At 36.9% G+C, this 21,836-nt stretch overlaps 1 protein-coding gene across 1 annotated transcript; it reads right to left on the bottom strand.

Annotated features, from left to right (window-relative positions):
• Positions 1-3,529: 3,529 nt before the first annotated feature.
• On the bottom strand, positions 3,530-10,909 carry LOC120227346 (T-cell-specific guanine nucleotide triphosphate-binding protein 2-like). The gene is made up of 2 exons (XM_039225482.1): positions 10,783-10,909; positions 3,530-5,129 (listed from the first exon to the last, which is right to left on the bottom strand). Exon 2 carries the CDS (start codon positions 5,107-5,109, stop codon positions 3,832-3,834), a length of 1,278 nt encoding a protein of 425 aa, XP_039081413.1. The 5' UTR covers positions 5,110-5,129; positions 10,783-10,909; the 3' UTR covers positions 3,530-3,831.
• Positions 10,910-21,836: the final 10,927 nt, after the last annotated feature.

Below are 21,836 nucleotides of genomic sequence, written 5' to 3'. Positions count from 1 at the left end.
TAGAGTACCCAGAAATGGACCCACAAAGACATGCCTAATTAATCTTCAACAAAGCAGGAAAGAATATCCAATGGAAAAAAGACCATGTCTTCAGCAAATAGTGCTGGAAAAACTGGACAGCAACGTGCAGAAGAATGAAACTGGACCACTTTCTTACCCTACATACAAAATTAAATTCAAAATGGATGAAAGACCTAAATGTGAGACAGGAAATCATCAAAATCCTACAGGTATCACCCTCTTTGACCTTGGCCACAGAAACCTCTTATTTGACATGTATCTGGAGTCAAGGGAAAAAAAACAAAAATGAACTATTGGGACCTCATCAAGGTTAAAAGCTTCTGAACAGTGAAGGAAACAATCAAGGAAACTAAAAGGCAACTGATGGAATGGGAGAAGATATTTGCAAATGATCTAAAGGGTTAGTATCCAAAATCTCTAAAGAATTTTTCAAACTCAACACCCCCAAAAAACAAACAATCCAGTGAAGAAATGGGCAGAAGACTCAGAGACACTTTTCCAAAGAAGACATCCAGATGGCTAACAGACACATGAAAAGATGCTCAACATCACTCATTATCAGGAAATACAAATCAAAACCACAATGAGATACCACTTTACACCTTAACAATTCAGGAAACAACAGATGTTGGTGAGGATGCGGAGGAAGAGGAACATTTTTCCACTATCGGTGGGAATGCAAGTTAGTGTAGCCACTCTGGAAAACAGTATGGAAGTTCCTCCAAAAGTTAAAAATAGAACTGCCTTGCAACCCAGCAATTGCACCACTAAGTATTTATCCAAAGGATACAAAAATTCTGAACCACCAAGGCACATGCACCCCAATGTTTATAGCAGCACTATCAACAATAACCAAATTATGGAAAGAGCCTAAATGCTCATTGACTGAGGCAAGGATAAAGATATATATTGTATATTGTGTGTGTGTATATATATATATATATACACACTATATATATATGTGTGTGTGTGTATATATATATACACACTATATATATATATGTGTGTGTGTGTGTGTATATATATATATATATATATATATATACACACACACACAATGGCATAGTACTGGTGATGAAAAAAGTGAAATATTGCCATTTGCAACAATGTGGATGAAACTAGAGGGTATTGGATAAGTAAGATAAGTCAGAGAAAGACAAATATATGATTTCCCTCATGTATGGAATTCAAGAAATGCAACAAATGAACATAGAGGAAGGGATGGAAAAATAAGATAAAAAGGGAGAGAGGCAAATCATAAGAGACTGGTAAATACAGAGAACAAACTGAGTATTGTTGGAAGAAAGGTGGGTGATGGGATGGGTTAAATGGGTGATGGGCTTTAAGGAGAGCACTTGTTGGGATGAACGCTGGGTGTCATATGTAAGAGATGAATCACTGGTATCACTCCTAATACCACACTACACTGTATATTAACTGACTTGAATTTAATTTTAAATTTAAATTTAAATTTTAATTTTAAGACATTTCACCATTTGCAGAGACATGAATAGAGACAGTATTATGCTTAGTGACATAGGTCAGTGAGAGAAAGAAAAATACCATAGGATTTCACTCATATGTGGAGTTTAAGAAACAAAACAATTGATCATAGGAGAAAAAAAGAGGTAAACCAAAAAACCTCTTACCTATAGTGAACACATTCATGGTTACCAGAGGGGAGGTTGTTGGGGGGATGGGTGGAATAGGTGATGAGATCAAAGAGTACACTTACAATGATAACATCAAGTAATGGTTAAGGTGTTACATTGTACATCGGAAAGTAAAATAACACTGAATGCTAATTATATGAGAATTTAAATAAATAAAATCTTGAAATAACTTCTGTTTTTTAAATTCCAACTATAAGCTTAGATTGGTTTGTTTTGATATGTTTTGTATTTCTATAAATGTTGGGCCTTTTTATTTAATCACACAGCATATATCTTTATAGACTATATGCATGTTCTGATGTAAAATACATTGCATAAGTAAAATCTAGCTCCTTAACACTGCCTTTCCACCCAGTACCATCACTTTCCCTATAGATAACTGAATTTTACTACTGAAGTTGCCTTATGTTTATTTGAAGAGAATGTGAAAATATCAATTTATGTTTTGTACTTTCTCACATCATTGGCAGTATACTATACAATACTATACGTATATTTCTCCATCTTTTTGTGTTAAACAATAAACAATATATCCTGGAGATGAGATCATAGCAATAAATGAAATATTATTCATTCCTTCGTATATCTGTCAAGTCATCTATTTTGTGGCTGTAATATTTTCTATTGAAGGACATTTGAATTTTGTGTTTTACCATTTCAAATAGTGCTATAATTGATACCTTTAAGCATATATCTTTTTAAAAAATTTCCAGATTTTTTTGCCCCCCCAACTTTATTTGGTAAAACTGACAAATAAAATCATGTATATTTAAAGTGTACAATACCGTGATTTGATATACATGTAAATATGGTGAATTGATTACCACAATCAAGTTAATACAACCACCTCACTTTTGTGTGTGTGTGTGTGTGTGTGTGTGTGTGTGTGTGTGTGGTGAGAACACATAGGATCTACTCTCTTTTCAAGTATTACTATAGTATAGTATTATTACATGGTATTATAAGTTATAGTCACCATGCTATACATTCACCTTATAACTGAAAGATGTACTCTTTCACCAGCATTACTAATTTCCCCTACTTTCTAACCAGCGCCAACCACCAATCTACTCTCAATTTTTATGGCCCAGATTCTTCAAAGTAGGATCACTGGTGTTAAGTGTAAGTGTGTGTGTGTGTGTGTGTGTGTGTGTGTGTGTGTGATTTTCCTAGAGATGGACATATTTGCCACATTATAGTCTCTAACATTTTGTGTACACACCAACATTGTATGAAAGTAACTGCTTCTCCACAGTTTCACCCACAGAATGAAACTTTGCAATTTCCTCAAATCTAATAGAGGATAAATGATATCTTAGTATAGATGCCATTTCTAATTTGCATTTCCCATATTACATGAAAAATTGGATATGTTTAAGTACCTTTTGCATTTTTTAAAGTTTCCACTTAGATTCATCACAATTCACTTGTCTCTTATTACCTAACCCCTCAAGTTCAGACACAAAATATATTGTTAGCAACCAAGGAGTATCTAGACCTGCAATATGCAACCCCTGGACCCTGTTTGCATCTTATGCATTTGTCCCTCGCACAAAGTACCCTAGATAAAGTTTTTCCCTTAGTTAATGTTTCCCTGTCATTTCCTGTGACACATGTTCAACTTACTATCTTTTATGCTTTTACATAAAATGATAACCCTACAAAAAGATAAGGAGGATATCAGTCAAATGAATTGATGATCTATCAATGATCAGAACTTATGCATTCATAACAGGATGTCAGGAACACCAAAAACGGACTATGTATGCATTTATCTTAAAAATAATTTTTGAAGAATTATTATGTGCATGGCCATTTTTCAAGATTATATTCAGTAGAAAGACCAGTGCTGGGTATGAAGTAACAATCATGTATAGAATTATTCTGTCCACTAAGCAAAAAATCCAGATTTCTGTCCATTTTCCCAAGAAAGGTAATATGAAAGAAGGATTCTTGAGAGCTGATTGCTCACACTGTCAATAGTCATTAAGTTGGTGGTTGATTCAAGAGTGAATTATGGAAATGTCTGTGATACTCCTTGAGGGCAGTGAGTCAGGATTGCTTCAAGGAAGTCACAACATTGAAAATAATTCAGGAATCTTGCTGCTTCACTTATCCCATTATCATCCCTGACATGCTAAAGTAGGTAGGCTTGCTCAGAGCCCTCAGAATCCCTAAAAATCTCTTCTTTTTTAAGAAGACGTTTTGCATCACTCACCACAGTCTCCAGGAAATAATTTTGCAAATAGAAAATCTTCCTAAAGTAAACACCAGTGGCAATGAGGCCTCCACTAATAGAGCAGAATTTTTCCACATATCCTAACAGCTTTTTCCCTAAGGATTCATCCTTCTCAACTGATAACAAATGGGGAGATATAAGGTTTGCCTTGAGTTTCTCCACTGACACATTCAAGTCCTTGGCCATGGTTTCCAGGGATGTGTCATCCAGCCCAAAGTAAGACCTGTAAAGGGTTAAAGTCTCCTCCAGCTTCTCCACATCATTGTTACTGATTAATCCCATGAGAGGGATGGTAGCAGATGTTCCAGCCTTCAGAGCCTCCAGCCAGACCTTCTGTTTCAGGGAATCCCTCTTCTGGTCAATGGCGGCCTCGGTAACATTCGGCAGACATTTCATGAAGATGTGGCGCTTGTGGGCTGGGAGCTCCCTCAGAAGGGTGGTCTCCAGGTTTTGGAAATCATAGCTAGATAGCTCAAAACTGGAAATTAAGAAGACCTGAGCATCATTCACATTGGCCCTCTGCAGCTGTGTCACACAGTCGTTGCGGATCCTTTGCAGGATTTCATGCTCATTGAATGTGGTGGGTTTACTCAGTTTTAGACTATGTAAGTCACTGTCCACTTTAGTTCGAATAAAGTAGAAATTTTTCTTCATTTTTCTAATTGCTGTAGCCAGTTGTGCATCATAGAGTTTGAAGCGTGTAGCAGAGATGATAATAAAGAAGTCATACTCACCAAATTTCATTTCCTCCAGATACTTCCGTGGTTGAAAGGTAGTGGTGCCCATGCCTGGCAGGTCCCATAATGTCACATTGGGAAACTTTGGGTGGCTGTATGGGGTTCTCTCTAAGGTTGTCTCCAGTTCCCCGGTGGAAGCAGCCAATTCGTCCTCATGCCCCAATCCCCGCAAGGCATTGATGAAGGTGGACTTCCCTGTCCCAGACTCCCCAGTCACAGCAATGCTCAGTGGGGCATTGTCAATGTCTCTCAATGCATCATTAATAGCAGAAACAGCTCTTTGAAGGTCCCCCTCCTTCAGGTGTGATTGAATCAACTTGATGGTTTCCTGAGAGAGGATTTTGCTTTCCAGCTTGAATTCTTTAAAAAACTTGTCAAAGCTCGAGGCCAAGTCACCATCCTTTTTATTAAAGGATGTAGAAGAATAGGGCTGACTCATGGCTGGAGCAGTAGAGGGCACTAGAAGGAGGAGAGAAGGAAAGAAAGAGTTAGTACAGGGGTGGCTTTGGGTGTGCTGTTATGGGCAAGGAGAACATTTTATCACAACATTTTATCAAGGGGTTCATCTCTTTATGTCCAGGCACCACATGGACTTCTGACCTGGATGTAAAGTTTGCCTTTTCTTTTCTTATCTTGGAAAACCGTTCTTAAAGATGTGCCTCATTCTTCCAGACTAATTTCAAAGCCTGATTCTTCCATCCAAGTTTACCTCACTACATTATTCTTTATCTTGCTTCATCTTTTTTGATTTGTGATGCTATGAAGATAATACTTCTTAATGGTAGCAAATTTAATAAGATAACACTAGCATTCACCACCACACCCCTTCTTACCTGTGGTGTGAAACCCACTTATAACTTCCAACATCACCATGTAATAATAGATCTTGGTTTTCATATGAGGCAGCTAAATAAGAATTAATGGTCCCTTTCCTTCTCTGAAAAGAAGATTTATATCTTCATTAGGAAATAGAAAATTTTAATGATTGTGAATGTAGTTTCTTTCATCTAGAAAGTATGCTGGCTCATGAAACAATTTGTTTAAGAAGCATTAGGTAGTAGAAGCATTAGGTGCCATGGATTTCCATGTTTTAAAAAAATGTTGGACTATCCATTGGGACTTGCTATGAGTCACTGCAACTGTCCTGAGACCCAATCCATCAACTGTGTCATACCTGCATATGAAAGGGGACAGAAATCAGGTGAGGGAGATAATCCACCTGGAGGAATGACTGCTGTATAGAATGTCATTGATGTAAAAGATGGTGTTAATAAAGACTTCCCTCTGTCATCTTTCCTGATGTCAATGAAACTGAGCTAATTCTGGAGTCCTGGACCTCCTTTGGGGAGCAGGCAGCACACAAAGCAGAATGAGCAAGCCTGAGCGTGGAAGAAGCATATACAATCTGGGTATCAAGGAGGAGACACAAGGTGAGACTTCAGTCCTATCAAATATAGTCTCATGCCTGTGCATTCTCAGAACATGTGGGGGAAAATACACAGGAGGGTGAGGAAATCTTTGACGAGACAGGTACTGAATAAAGGGAAAGGAAACTAAATGATAGAGCTAGAAGGCAAGCAGATATGAACAGCAAAATTCTGTGTGCTCTGCAAATTTCAACCACACAAAGTTGCCTTTTATTATATAAAGAGAGGCTTTGGAAACACAGGATAGCTGCTTGACTCTTCCTGACTCCCTGGTAAAGTCAATTTTTGTTTTTGTTTTTTATTCCTTCACCCATCATAGTGTTTAAGATAACTCACATTATGACTAGGCATATATTTTTATATATTTTTTTAAAAATATTTTTTAAATGTTTTTTTAAAAAGTTTTAAATGTTTTTATTTATTTCTGAGAGAGAGACAGCGTGAGCAGGCTAGGGTCAGAGAGAGAGGGAGACACAGAATCCGAAAGAGTCTTCAGGCTCTGAGCAGGCAGTCAGCACAGAGCCCGTCGTGGGGCTCAAACCCACCAACTGTGAGATCATGACCTGAGCCGAAGTTGGACGCTTAACTGACTGAGCCACTCAGGCGTCCCTTCTATAAAATTTAAAAACAATTTATCACCAATGTCTGACTTGTCTGGTGCATTATCCTGAAAAAATTACTTCTGCCCCCAGATGCCTCAGACCCATTCCCTTTGGACTTTGAACAAATGCAACTGGTCTTTACTCAAGTACTACCCACTATAAACTATCAATACGCTCTTGTTATTGTATGTATGCTTTTCAATTATGGTTGAAACTTCCCCCTGCTACAAGGCTGATGCTCTCACATTGGCAAAGAAACTGTTAGAAAATGTGTTTTCTATTTGGAATATAGTGTCCACAATCTTCAGTAAATGAGGTAGCCATTTCATTGGACAAATTATACTAGTTTTCAAACTAGTTTTCAACCTTTCAAATTTTGTGGAATTATCACTGTCCCTATCACCTCAATCATCAGGCAAGGCTGAGAGAGCTAATGGGATCCTCAAACTCAAAAATTTTAAATTAACCAAAAATACTGGACTCCCCTGCCTTACAGTATAGCCTTTGGACTTTCTGACTCTTTGCACTACCATCTTTGGCTAATGGAAACTCACCTCACACAACATAGTCACTGGTGGGTCAATATCTATTGATATACAGCTTTCTGCTGATCCCTTGTTGTTTCATGTTAGTATGACTAACTACAGCAAAGTCTGATTTTACACTCAAGCCTAAAATCAACAGGTTAAAAGAGTCTTCCCAGATCATAATTCAAAAGATCCTGTTGGTCATAGTGAAGAGCCTATGGTTATTCCAGACTGGTTATTCTGGAATTATCAGAAGAATGCACCTTTTGAACCTGATTGAAAGGGATCTTACCAAGTATTCCCAACCATTGTTACAGAATGAGAAGGTGTTGAGTCTTGGGTACACATCTCACAGCTAAAGAAAGCTTTAGTTGACACCTGGTTCTCTACAGATGCTACATTAATCCTGTACATCAACCAAATTAATGAGGAAGAGAAGTAGCTGGCATCGAGGTAGGCTGCTTTGACCCAAGACAACAGATCAAGTCTTCATACTTTAACTAAATATGAAAGTCTGTCTCATTTTTTCCCTTTCCTTTACTCTTGGAAATATAATACCCTCAGCTGTATGTCCCAACTCATTGCTAAAAAGGGGGTAACCTCCACAATGTAAAAATAAGCTAAGAGATAATCTGATTATGACTTAAAGTTTTCTCAAGCAAAATAAAACATCTGATTAGTCAACTCCCTTGGATTTACATAGAGCTATGTAAATCTCTATGCTTCCTTTGGCGGAGCTAGGATTTCCTGGTTAAGAGTAAATGCACATGACAGTTTGATCAGTAACCTATCGTTAGCTCCTAAAGATATTACAGAATCCATTCCTAAGAATATACCTGCCCAAAAAAGGTACTTAGACTCTCAGGACAAAAATTCTATTGACAGTAAGATACCCCCTGATTATCTTTTAGCTGAGCAGGAGCTGTCTATACCATGACCAACACCATCTGGTGCATCTAGATTAACATTTCTGGGGAAGTTGAAAACAACTATATAGGATCACTGAGCAAGCCTTTTTGCTTAAAAATATGACTCCTTTAGTGAGATCTTTGACATATTTTATTTTGATTTTTTTATGTCTTGATAACCAAAGTGCACTCTAACCATTAAAAATTATTCTGCTTATGAAAATTATAATGTGACAAGTACATGTATTCCCTCAAAAGTTTTAATGCCTGTTCACAGATGCTAACCATCAAGTAAATAACCTCCCTGAGACTGAACCATCAGAAAAAAGAATGAAGAGGATGTGACATTAAAAAAAAAATGTGAACCTGAAGTCCTCACCTGTGAGTATCTCAAAGATTAAGTGAAAACATCATGACATGTGAATACCATGCAAAGGATCATCAAAAGCTGCAAGAAGCACTGAACAGTAGCTGAAAGTGGCACCAGTGCCTCCCATTTTGATCACATCTCTGAGTAAAGCTGAGAGTCTGATTAAAAGAGGATAATTGTGAAAAAGAAGGGCCACAGGGCCATAAGACCACAGGGCATAGGAAGCCATATTAAGTTAAGGCCTTGACTTAGCAAACCAAGATTTAATACCTAACCTAACTACAGCTTCGTTCCCCCAGGAATGTCTCCTTTAAAGTAACATAGAAATTTCCTAGTTAGCCCTAGGAAACTTTTAAAATAATTTTTTAAAGTTTATTTCTTGACAATCCATAAAACTAATAGGCAACCGACAGAATGGGAAAAGATAGTGGCAAATGGAATATCAGATAAAGGGCTAGTATCCAAAATCTATAAGGAATTTATCAAACTCCACACCCGAAAAACAAACAATCCAGTGAAGAAATGGGCAGAAGATATGAGCAGATACTTCTCCAAAAAGGACATCCAGATGGCCAACAGACACATGAAACGATGCTCAGCATCCCTCCTCATCAGGGAAATACAAATCAAAACCACTCTGAGATACCACCTCACGCCAAACAACCCAGTGAAGAAATGGGCAGAAGACATGAACAGACACTTCTCCAAAAAGGACATCCAGATGGCCAACAGACACATGAAACGATGCTCAGCATCCCTCCTCATCAGGGAAATACAAATCAAAACCACTCTGAGATACCACCTCACGCCCGTCAGAGCGGCTAAAATGAGCAAACCAGAGGACTCTAGATGCTGGCGAGGATGTGGAGAAATAGGCACCCTCCTACACTGTTGGTGGGAATGTAAACTGGTACAGACCCTCCGGAAAACAGTGTGGAGGTTCCTCAAAAAATTAACAATAGAACTCTCCTATGACCCAGCAATAGCACTGCTCGGAATTTACTCAAGGGATACGGGAGTGCTGATGCCTAGGGGCACATGGACCCCAATGTTCATAGCAGCACCCTCAACAATAGCTAAAACATGGAAAGAGCCTAAGTGTCCATCAACGGACGAATGGATCAAGAAGATGTGGTTTATCTATACGATGGAATACTACATGGCAATGAGAAAGAGTGAAATCTGGCCATGTGTAGCAAAATGGATGGATCTTGAGGGTGTTATGCTGAGCGAAATAAGTCACGCAGAGGACAAATACATATGTTTGCACGTATAGGAGGATTAGGGGGAACTTAAGGGAGGACCGTGGAGGAGAAGGGGGGAAACAAGGAGAGAAGGAGGGAGGCAAACCACGAGAGACTCTTGAATGTTGAGAACAAACTGAGGATTGATGGGTATTGGGGAGAGGGAAAGGGGAGTGATGGGCATGGAGGAGGGCACTTGTAGGGATAAGCACTGGGTGTTGTATGGAAACCAACATGACAATAAACTATTAAAAAAATAGAGTGTATTTCTTTATTTTGAGACACACACACACACACACACACACACACACACACACACACAGCATGAGCAGAGGAGGGGCAGAGAGAGAAAGAGAGAGGGAATCCCAAGCAGACGTGGGGCTCAAATTCACAAAATTGTAAGAGATCATGACCTAAGCTAAAATTAAGAATCGGACACTTAAGCAACTGAGTCACCCAGGCACCCTGGAAATTTGTTAATAGACCTTCTCTCTTCCCCTGAGGAGAGTGATCTTGACAAAAACAATGGATTCTTTGTTAATAATTTTTCTGTTTCCCTTCTCTTCCTTTAAAAAACATTCCCACGGCACAGTGGAGCGCCTTTCTATTTGCTAGATAAGATGCCTAATTCATGAATTATTTAATGTAGTTTTTTCAAATATATTCAGTTGAATTTTGTTCTTAAAATGATAATATGTATTGTCTCTCCAGTGAAAGGGTTTTTAGACATGAGATGGGAGAGTATCCGAGGGCAGACTTCTTGGGGGAAAGCCCCTATCCACTGATACCCTTGGCATTCACGTGATCCTTCTGTGGTTCACAGGAATAAAATTTGTTCTGCAAACGTCTTCTAAAAACTACCCAAATAGTTCAATTCTCTAAATGACTCACAGCCATCCACAGCCATCCTGCCTTTCAGCCTTTCAAGTCCACAGCACCCAAAACTGGGCATCTAGGCCCTCCCACACTTAGCCCTACAAATCTATAATTCTATTTTTAGACCAGCACTCAATCCAAAGTGATTTCTCACTTACCAGCTCCTGAAAGAAAAGAGACTTGGTGTCAGGGTTGAGCTATGAATATGTCCACTGGCAGTGCATGAAATGCTGTGTCTGGTTGAAATGTTCCCAGCTGCCCACAACAGGATCACTCACTCTTGTACACAGACTGGCCTTGCACTGGAACAGGTCCTGTGTGCTGGTGTGGTCACTGCAGAGATTGAAGAGCTGACTGTCATCCAGTGTTTAAATTGTGTGTGAGGAGCTGGCAGGACAGAAATAATCTCTGGTCTCTGCTCCACCCTTACATGAATCTGGCCAATAGTAAAGAAGTAGTCATCACATTGCAGAGCCCTGCATTTCCAAGAAAAAAAAGTGAAATCAAAGTGTTGAGGGCTCGTTTTCTGAGAAACACAGCCATTGCCAAGAAATGAAACTGAAAGCCACCATAGGCACTCATTTTGGTTTGTTTTTTTGGCATCATGAGTGAGATGAGGGCACAAGACCCCAGGAAGAAGGATTCTCAGTGACCCCTGAGAGGACCCTAACCAAGCCCCAGACTCCAGGAAAGGTATTATCTGAATTCAGAATCAGAGAACATATGGCTGAGTCATGGGAAAATGACACTTATGACCCCTCTGTTAACTTTGGACAGCCTAAACTCTATGGGGAATGAAGTCTAATATAGAGTATATCTAGTTCCTAGCACAGAGCTTCAAAAGCCATGGAAATTCTCTGAGTGATAGAAATTGACTTTATTATACTAATGAAGTGACTCCTAGCTGGTTTCTAGATAGCTTCAGGTCAGTGGCTGGTCACCAGAGAAACCAATCCTGTGAATAGAAGGTAGGGACTTGGACCAGCTTGACCTCTGGAGAGGAGAAACGGGTAAGATTGAATTCAATCAAGTGGCTATTGATATGATCAATCATGTCTGTGTAATGGAACCCCCATCAAAACTTTGGACACCAAGGCTCATTGGGCTTCTTTGTTGATGACTGCAATGGTGTTATGTAAAGGTGATGTGTCCTGATTCCATGGGGAGAGGAATGAAAGTTGTGTACTCCCTCCCATATCTCACTCAATGTGTATACTTTTAAATAAAACTTTACTTTTACCTATAAAACTTTCCCGACCTCTGAGAATAATTGTAATTAATTATCAAGAATGACGGGGTTATAGGAACACTCAAAATTGTAGGCAGTTGGTTACAGGTCCAAGTGACCTAGGGAAAGCCCCGCAAGTGCAGCTAGTGTCTGAAGTGAGGGCAGTCCTCTGAAGAACTGAGCCCTGAAACCTGAGGAGTCTGCTAACTCTGGTGATTAGGGCAGGAATTAAAAGATAATATACCCATTTGGAGTCAAAACTGAATAGGGAGTAACCCTTGGTAGTCATATTCTGGCTTTAATTTTTTTTCCATTTATCTCTTGAATAGAAATCCACTATTATAATTCAATGGATGTAAGGTGTATACAATAATATGTCCCTCTACACACAATAACCATTCATGAAGTTTCTGTACTAGGCAGGTCGTGTCATCCTTACAGGTCAGTTTAACGAACATATGAGAAAATATGGACATCTATTTTCTCATTTTTACAAAAATGGCAGCATTTCCTACACAATGTCTTCTACCCTGAATTCTTCATTTGCTATTTTCTAACTGTTCTAGATGAGCACACTCAAAGCCCCTCCTGTTAAAAATATTTTTATTAACACTTTTTCAAACAAACATCTGTTTTCCTGACAGGTAGCTGAAGAAATAAGACCTTTGTGAGCTACAGTTCTATAAATCTGTCATTTCAAAAATAAGAAGAAAAAGAAATGGACCTACCATCAGTTCAGTAAACTGTTGTGATGCCCTGCAAATAGCAACTCTCTCCTCCAATGTGGAGTTTATCCATTCCTCCCACCAGAAAAGTTTTTGATTAAAGAATAATTAATATAAAACATTATATTAGTTTTAGGTACAAACATATTGAATCAACAATTCTATACATTACTCAAAGCTCACCAAAATAAGTGCAGCCATCGTACAACATTGTTACAATATTATTGACTATATTCCTTCTGCTGTACTATTCATCTTTCTGACTTATGTATCTCATAACTGGAATTTTGTTGCTTCTTAATTTCCTTTATTTATTTTATATTTCCCCTAACTCACCTCCCCTCTGGCAACTACCAGTCTGTTCTATGTATTTCATAGTCTGTTTTTTTGTTTGCTTTTTCAGATTCCACATAAAAGTAAAATTACATTGTATTTCTCTCTTTCTGACTTATTTCACTTAGTATAATACCTTCTAAGTCATTCATGTTGTCATATTTTATGGCTGAATAATATTCCATTGTGTGTGCCTGTTATATCTTGTGTATCCATTCATCTATCATTGCACACTTGCATTGCTTCCATATCTTGACTATTATAGATAATGCTGTGATAAACATATAGGTGCACATATCTTTTTGAATTAGTGTTTTTGTTTTTTTTGGGTAGACGCACAGTAATGGAATTACTAGATTATATGCTATTCCTATTTTTAATCTTTTGAGGTAACTCCATACAATCTTCCACAGTGGTTGCACAATTTACGTTCCCACAACAATGTGTGGTAGTTCCCTTTTTTTCCACATCCTTACCAACACTTTTTATTTTTTCTCTTTTTTTAAAAAAAAGTTTATTTTTGAGAGAGAGAACATGATTAGGGGAGAGGCAAAGCGGGGGGACACAGTATACAGAGAAGGTTTTGTGCTGACAGCAGACAACCCAATATGGGGCTTGATCTCACAAACCATGAGATCATGACTTGAGTTGAAGTTGGACGCTTAACCAACTGAGACACCCAAGTGCTCCTTATATTTTTAATACTAGTCATTCTGACTGGTGTGACCTATCTCACTGTGGTTTTGATTTGTAATTCCATGATGATTAGTGGTGTTGATCGTCTTTTCATATCTGTCATCCTTTGTAAGTTTTTTGGGATTTTGTTTGTTTCTTTGGTTTTGTTTTTGGAAAGGAATAATGTCTAATCAGGTCCCCTGGTCATTTTTAAATTGGATTTTTTTTTGGGTTTTGAGTTATATAAATCTTTTATACATTTCTATATTAACCCCTTATCAAATATATCATTTGCAAATGTCTTATCCTATTCACTAGGTTGCCTTTTGTTTCTTTGTACTTTCCTTCCCTTTGCTAAAGATTTTTATTTTGTTGTAGTCATAATAACTTATTTTTGTTCTTGTTTGCCCTACCTGGAAAGACAAATTCATAAATATGTCACTAAGGGAGACACCCAAGAGATTACTACATATATTTTCTAGGAGTTTATGTTTTCAATTCTCACATTTAGGTCTTTAATCAGTTTTGAACTTATTTTTGTGTATGGTGTAAAAGGTGGTCCATTTTCATTCTTTTGCACGAAGCTGTCCAGTTTTTCTAAAACCATTTGTTGAAAACACTATTATTCTTTACATATTTTTGCCTTTTTTTTTTTGGTACATTAATGTGTGGGTTTATTTCTAGGCTTTCAATTTTGTTCCATTGATGTTGTGTTTATTTTTGTTCCAGTACTATACTGTTTTATTTACTACCACATTGTAGTACAACTTGAAATCTGGAATTGTGATACCTCCAGCTTGTTTTTTCTTTCCTGAGATTACTTTCGCTATTTGGGGACCTTTGTGGTTACATACAAATTTTAGGATTTCTTGTTCCAGTTCTGTGGAAAATGGTGTTGGTATTTTGATAGGGATTGCATTATATGTCTATAGCGCTATGATCTGTAAACACACTTAATCAGTATTTGTTCTTCCAATGTGTGAATGTGAAATATCCATCCATTTGTTGTATCGATTTCAGGTTGTTTCATCAGTGTTTTATAGTTTTCAGGATGCACGTCTTCCACTTATCTTGTTAAGCTTATTCCTAGGTATTTTAGAATTTTGGGGTCAACTGTAACTGATATTGTTTTTCTAAGTTCTCTTTTTGTTACTTTATTATTAGCTTATAGAAATTCAGTGGATTTCTATACATTGATTTTGTATCCTGCGACTTTACTGAATTCATTGATCACTTCTAGTAGTTTTTTGGTGGAGTCTTCAGAGTTTTCTCTGTATAGTATCTTCTCATCTGCAAATAGTGATAGTTTTATATTTCCTTACCGATTTGAATGCCTTTTATTCCTTTTTCTCGGCAGATTGCTGTGGCTAGAACTTGTAGTACTCTGTTGAATAAAAGTGGTGAGAGTGTATAATCTTATCTTATTCCTGACCTTAGGAGAAATACTCTCAGTTTTTCACCATTGAGTATGATGTTTGCTGTGGGTTTTTCATACATGGGCTTTACTACGTTGAGGTTTTTTCCCTCTAAATCTGCTTTGTAAGGGATTTTTAATATGAATGGACATTGTACTTTGTCAATGTTTTTTTCTGCATATATTGAAAGGATAATATGGTTCTTACCCTTTATTTTATTAATGTGGTATATCACATTGATTGGTTTACTTTGAATTATTTGCATACTTTGATCTACAGTTGTTTATGGGAATAAATTCCTCTTGATTGCGGTGAATGATTTTTGTAATGTATTGTTGGACTCTGTTTGCTAACACTTTGTGAGAATTTTTACATCTATTTCATCAAAGATTGGCCAAGAGTTCTCTTTTTTGTTTGTTTGTTTATTTTTAGTGTCTTTGTCTGGTTTTGGTATCAGGGTAATACTAGTTTTATAGAATGAATTTGGAAGTTTTCTTTATTCTTCTAGTTTTTTTGGGGGGTGGAATAATTTGAGAAGAACAGGTTATTTACTCTTCTTTAAATGTTTGCTAGAATTCACTTGTGAATCTGTCTGGTCCTAAATTAATATTTTGATTAATCATTCCGTTTCATTCCTGTTAATCAGTCTGTTCAAATTTTCTATATCTTCCTGATTCAGATTTGGGAGGTAACATGTTTCTAGGATATTATCCATTTCTTCTATGCTACCCAATTTCTTGGCATATAATTTTTTTAATAATATTGTTTTACACTTCTTTGTGTTCCTGTAATATCATTTCTTATTTCTTCTTTTTCATTTGATTTTCTTTATATGAACCCCCCTCACTCTATCTCTCTTTTCTTTTTATGAGTCTGACTAGAATTTTATGAATTTTGTTGTTCTTTTCAAAGCACCTGTTACTTGTTTTATTGATCTTTTCTAGTGGTTTTGTAGTTTAATTTCATTTATTTTTCCTATATTCTACATTATTTCCTTTCTTCTACTGTTTTTGGATTTTGTTTTTTCTTTTCTTTCTAGCTCCTGTAGATGTAAGGTTAGGTTTTTATTTGAGACTTTTCTCTTCTAGAGGTAGACCTACCTGTATTGGTGTAAATTTAAAGCTCAGAACTGTTTTTGCTGCATCCCAAAGATTTGGACTACTGTGAATTTATTTTCATCTGTCCTCATGTATTTTTTAATTTCCTTTTTGATTTCTTGTTTGACTCATGCATTGTGTGGTAGCATTTTATTGAACCTCCATATACATATGCTCTTTCCAGATTGTGGTGTGTGTGTGTGTGTGTGTGTGTGTGTGTGTAGTTGATTTCTAGTTTTATAGCATTGTGGTCAGAAAAGGTGTATGGGATGACTTCAATCTTTTAAAATTTGTTGAGGCTTGTTTTGTGGCCTAATATGTGACCTATTCTGGAGAAAGTTCCATGTGTACCCAAAGAGAATGTATATTCTGATATTTCAGGGTGGAATGATCTATATCAGTTAAATCATCTGGTCCAATGTGTCATTCAAGGCCATGGTTTCCTTATTGATATTGCATTTTGATGATCTCTCCATTGATATAAATGGGGTGTAAGATACCTTATTATTATTTTATTACTATTGATTACTTCCTTTATGTTTGTTTATAGCTGCTTTTATGTATTTGTGTGCTTCCATGTTAGATGCATAAATATTTATAATCATTATATCTCCTTGTTGAATTCTTTCATTTATGATTGTATAGTGTTCTTCTTTGTTTCATCTTATAGTCTTTGTTTTAAAGTCCATTTTGTCTGATAGAAGTATTGCTACACCAGCTTTCTTTTTACATCTATGTTCATGATAAATACTTCTCCATCCTTCACTTTCAATCTGTATATGAATTTAAGTATGAAATTAGTCTACTATAGGCATATGAGTCTTGATTTTTTAAAAAAATCTATTCTGTCACCCTATGTCTACTGATTGGAGCATTAGTTTGTTTACACTCAAATAAGTAATGAAACCAGGATAAAGGTTTTTGAAAAGAAAATTCACAAATATGTACATATTAAACAACATACTTCTACACATCTAATGGGCCAAGAGCAGCTCAAAAGGGAAATGAAAAATTTATTGAACAAACATAAGCAACACACAACATATCTAAATGTTTCACACAAACACACACACACACACAGTTCAAAGAGAGAAATTTAGAGGGGTAACTCCTTATATCAAGAATAAAGAAATATATCAAAAATATCCTAACTATATCCAACAAAGAAATACAAAAGAAGAAAAAAAAACAAACCTAAAAGCAAGTGGAAGGAAAAAAATCAACATAAGAACAGAGAGAAATTAATTAAAGACAAGAAAAAACAATAGAAAGTACCACAAAACTAAGAGCTACTTTTCAAAAAAGATACACAAAATTGACAAACCTTAAGCTAAACTGAGAAAAAAAAGATGAAGTCCGCATAAATAAATTGGAAATAACTATTATGCTTAGCGAAATAAGTCAGGCAGAGAAGGACAAATATCACATGTTTGCACATATAGGAATATTAGGAGGAACTTAACTGAGGACCATGGGGGAGAAGAAGGGCGGAAATGGTGGGGTAAAGGGAGAGAGGCAAACCATGAGAGACTCTTGAATGCTGAGAAACAAACTGAGGACTGATGGATGTGGGGGGGAGGGGGGAGATGTGCATGGAGGAGGGCACTTGTGGGGATGAGCACTGGGTGTTATATGGAAACCAATTTGACAATAAACTATTTGTAAAAAAAAAAAATCCAAAGATTTTATATGTGCAAAGATTGCATTTTTAGAAGAATGCATAAATTTATGAAAATATGCAGCTTTCAAGACTGATTCAGGAAGAAATTTTAAAATATGTAAACAGACAAATAATGATAAAGGAGATTAAGTCAGTAATCAAGTCTCTCAATATAGAATAATTCTACCAAACATTTAAGGAATAACTAATACTAATTGTACTCAAATTCTTATTAATAATTGAATGGCAGGAAACATGTTCAAACTCATTTTGCAAAGCCAGATTTACCTTTGGACTAAAGCCAGACAGGGATACTAGAATTTTAAAAAATACAGGCCAGTATTCTTAATGAGTACAGCTGCAATTTTTTTCCAGCAAAATGCTAGAAAAACAAATACAACAAATTATCAAAAGGATCATACAATCAGGATTTATCCCTGGATGTAAGCATATTTTCACATGAGCAAATGAATTAATTATAGAATTAAAAAACAAAACAAGGAAAAAAGAAGTTAAAAAAGGAGAAATCCTTAAGCACAGAAAACAAACTGTACCAGAAGGGAGATGAGTTCAGGGATTGTTAAAATAGGTAAAGAAGACTAGGAGGATACACATTGTGATGAGTACTGAGAAACGTATAGAATTGTTGACTTATACTGTACAACTGAAAGTAACATAACACTACATGTTAATTATACCTCAATAAAAATATACATCTGTTACAGTAGCAAAAGGAATTCAGTTGCATTTGAAATAAAAAGAATAAAACACCTAGGAACAGAGTTAACCAAGAAGATGAAAGTCATATCCACTGAAATCTCTAAGACATTGATGTAAGAAACTGAAGAAGACACGAATAAATGTAAGATATGCTGTACTCATGGACTGAAAGAATGATATTGCAAAAACGTTCATATTACCAAAAGCAATCTACAGGTTCAATTCAATATCTGCATTTTTCACAAAAACTGAACAAATGATCCTAAGATTTGTAAGGAACCATGAAAGAACTTGAGTAGTGAAAGCAATCTTGACAAACAATAAACTGGAGACATCACACTTCTTGATTTCAAACTGTACTACAAAGCTATATAGTAATCAACACCAGTATGGTATTGGCATAACAGTACACACATGGTCCTGTGGAACATACTAGAGTATCCAGAAATAAACCCAAGCATATATGGTCAATTTATTTATGACAAAGGACCAGAAGAATATACAATGGACTAAGGGTGATCTCTTTAATAAATAAATAACACTAAATAAATGAAATGCTTAGATATAAACAACAAAAGATGAGCAGAAGCTATACACTGAAAATTACAAAACACTGATTAAAAAAAAAGAATATTCAAATACAAGGAATTCCCAATTGTGTTCATCAATGAAAGCATCAATAATGTGATGATGTCAATTTTTTTTCTAATTAGATCTATAGATTTTAAACAATTTCAATAAAAATCTTAGCAAGCTTTGTTCAGAGATATAGACATTCTAATTCTAAGATTATAAGGGGGCCTGGGTGGCTCAGGAGGTTGAGCGCCGACTTCAGCTTGGATCATGATCTCATGGTTCATGAGTTTGAGCCCTGCATCAGGCCCTGTGCTCATAGCTCAGAGCCTGGAGCCTGTTTTGGATCCTGTGTCTCCCTTTCTCTCTGTCCCTCCCCCACTCATGCTCTGTCTCTCAAAAATAAAATTAAAAAAATTAAAAAATAAAATTATATAGGAAAGACCAGGAAAACAGAATAGATAAAAAAAGAAAAAGAAGGGGTGCCTGTGTGGCTTAGTCGGTTAAGCGTCCGACTTTCGCTTAGGTCATGATCTCACAGTTCGTGGGTTCGAGCCCCGCGTCGGGCTCTGTGCTGACTGCCAGCTCAGAGCCTGGAGCCTGTTTCAGTCTGTGACTCTCTCTCTCTCTGACCCTCCCCTACTCAAGCTGTCTCTCTCTGTCTCTCCTAGAAATAAATAAAACATTAAAAAAAGAAAGAAAGAAAAAGAAAAAATGAAAGGTTCAGACCCCATTCTTACTCTATTCCACTACTTACAGAAAATTTCTGTGATTGGAATGTTATGTTATTGAAGAAAGGATAGATATACACAACAATGGAACAGAATAAAGAGGACAGAAATTGACTTAAATATGATATCAAACAACTTTTGTCAACTTGCTAAAGCAACTGAATGGAGAAAAATATATTTTCAAAAATTTTGCTGGACTAAGTGGATACCAATGTATGCCTGAGGGCAAGGGGAATGAACAAAGTAGCCAACAGACTGGAAAAAAAGTGGCCAATCAAAGGTGGAAGTAAGGGAACCTAATGCAAATCTCACCTCACAAGTTTGCCTACATCCCTTTCCCCATATGTTCCAGGGAAAGAAATTTTGTGGTGGCAAATTTCTCTCTCCCAAGTTAATCTACCTGGTGTATGCTTCCTAATAATTTAGGTCTCTCGATGGAGCCCTTTCACTGTACCAGAGTTCTTTTATATAAATGTTTTATATAAATGTTAAATTGCCTTTATTTAGGACTACTCCCCACAAAGTCCTTGAGTGAATGAATCAATCACCATTTTGAGGATAAAGGGAAATATTTTTGAGTGATATGTCATAGGTCCGACAGCTAGAAATCAGCACAACCATGCTCTCTGCTCACCCTGAGACAAATATCTACCCATCCACACTCCATTTCCACTCTGAGTTCAAACAGGCACCACAAGTCTCACAATCCTGTTTCTGAGTTCTTGATTCTTGATTCCTCTACTTCACTCTTACCCCCAGAGCTACTCTCCCAGAACCTTCCCCATCTCCTTGAATGGCACTTCTTTTCACTCAATTGTTCAGGACAAACCCAGCTTGTGATTCTTATATCGTACCTCTCATATCTTCCCCCACCAGTTAAGTAAACTGGAAGGTCTAACTTTCAAATACACGGCAAATCCAATGTCCTCTCAAACCTCTGTCTCTCTTCCTCCCATGCAATCCACCACCGTCTATCACATGAGCAACTACATAAGCACATTTAGGTGCTTTAAGCCTGTCCCTTTGGCTCCCAGGATAATCTGTCTGACAAACTCTTTCCAAACCTAAATTAGGGAATTTGCTTTCTTCAGTGGTTTCCATCACAGTTACAATAAATTTTGAAGCAAATACCATGCCCTCCAGTGTCTTTCGTCACTGGGTCCCTGATTATTTCTAGCTCTTAATTTCTTACCACTCCCCAGTTGTGCACACTACTGCATACTGCACCCCAGGGGGGGCCCAGCCAGTCAATGGACATGGGAAGCTTCTTGCATTTTCATGCCTTAAAATTTTATATTCTATCCACTGCTCCTGGGACACTAATCCTCCATTTATGCACATTTTGTGTCAGGTCTTCAGAGAAGCCTCTGACCACCAAGTTGAAATATCCTCCCTTTCTATTTACACTTCTTTATTTTCTTCATGGCACCAGCACCATCTGGCTCTATGCCACCTTTTAATTTCTCCACTATTCTTTGTATTTCTCCCCTATGAAGTAAAGCTCAATGTGGCCAGGGCCTTGGTTCCTTTTATTCCCTGCAATATCCCTAGTGCTCATTTGGAGAGGACTCAAACAATGGCTCAAAACTCTTGAAGGAGCCCAGAATCTTCACATGTTGTCACTATTCAATTAATGCTGAATGGACAAGTGAAAAAGTGAATGAATAAAGTGAACACGACCATGAGCCAAAGCCCTTGGCAATTAACAATTTCACCAACTGCCCCTTGGTAAGCTTTCTATTCTTTATTGTGTAGGTATTCTTCCAACTTTTCTCAAATTAACACACTCTTGAAGTTTACTTTTTGGTTGTTTGTTTTGATTTGATTTGATTTGATTTGATTGACAAAATCTTATTGTTCTCAAGGAGGCATCTAAGCTGTTGTAGCATCTAAGCTGAGTTCAAGGTATTAAGCAGATTTTTTTCCAAACAGGAACATTCAAATATGTGGCTTTAGTTTAGACATCCTAAGAAAAAGCCAGGAAAGTGCCTCATGTGTGAATCTCTTGCTTGTTTGTTTAAAGTTTTATAGGTTTAGGGGCGCCTGGGTGGCTTA

Source organism: Hyaena hyaena, unplaced genomic scaffold, assembly GCF_003009895.1.
Source record: "Hyaena hyaena isolate Hyena2069 unplaced genomic scaffold, ASM300989v1 scaffold_2202, whole genome shotgun sequence".
Taxonomy (NCBI): Eukaryota; Metazoa; Chordata; class Mammalia; order Carnivora; family Hyaenidae; genus Hyaena; species Hyaena hyaena.
Note: the sequence above shows the minus strand (reverse complement) of the source record. Positions and strands in the feature narration are given on the sequence as shown.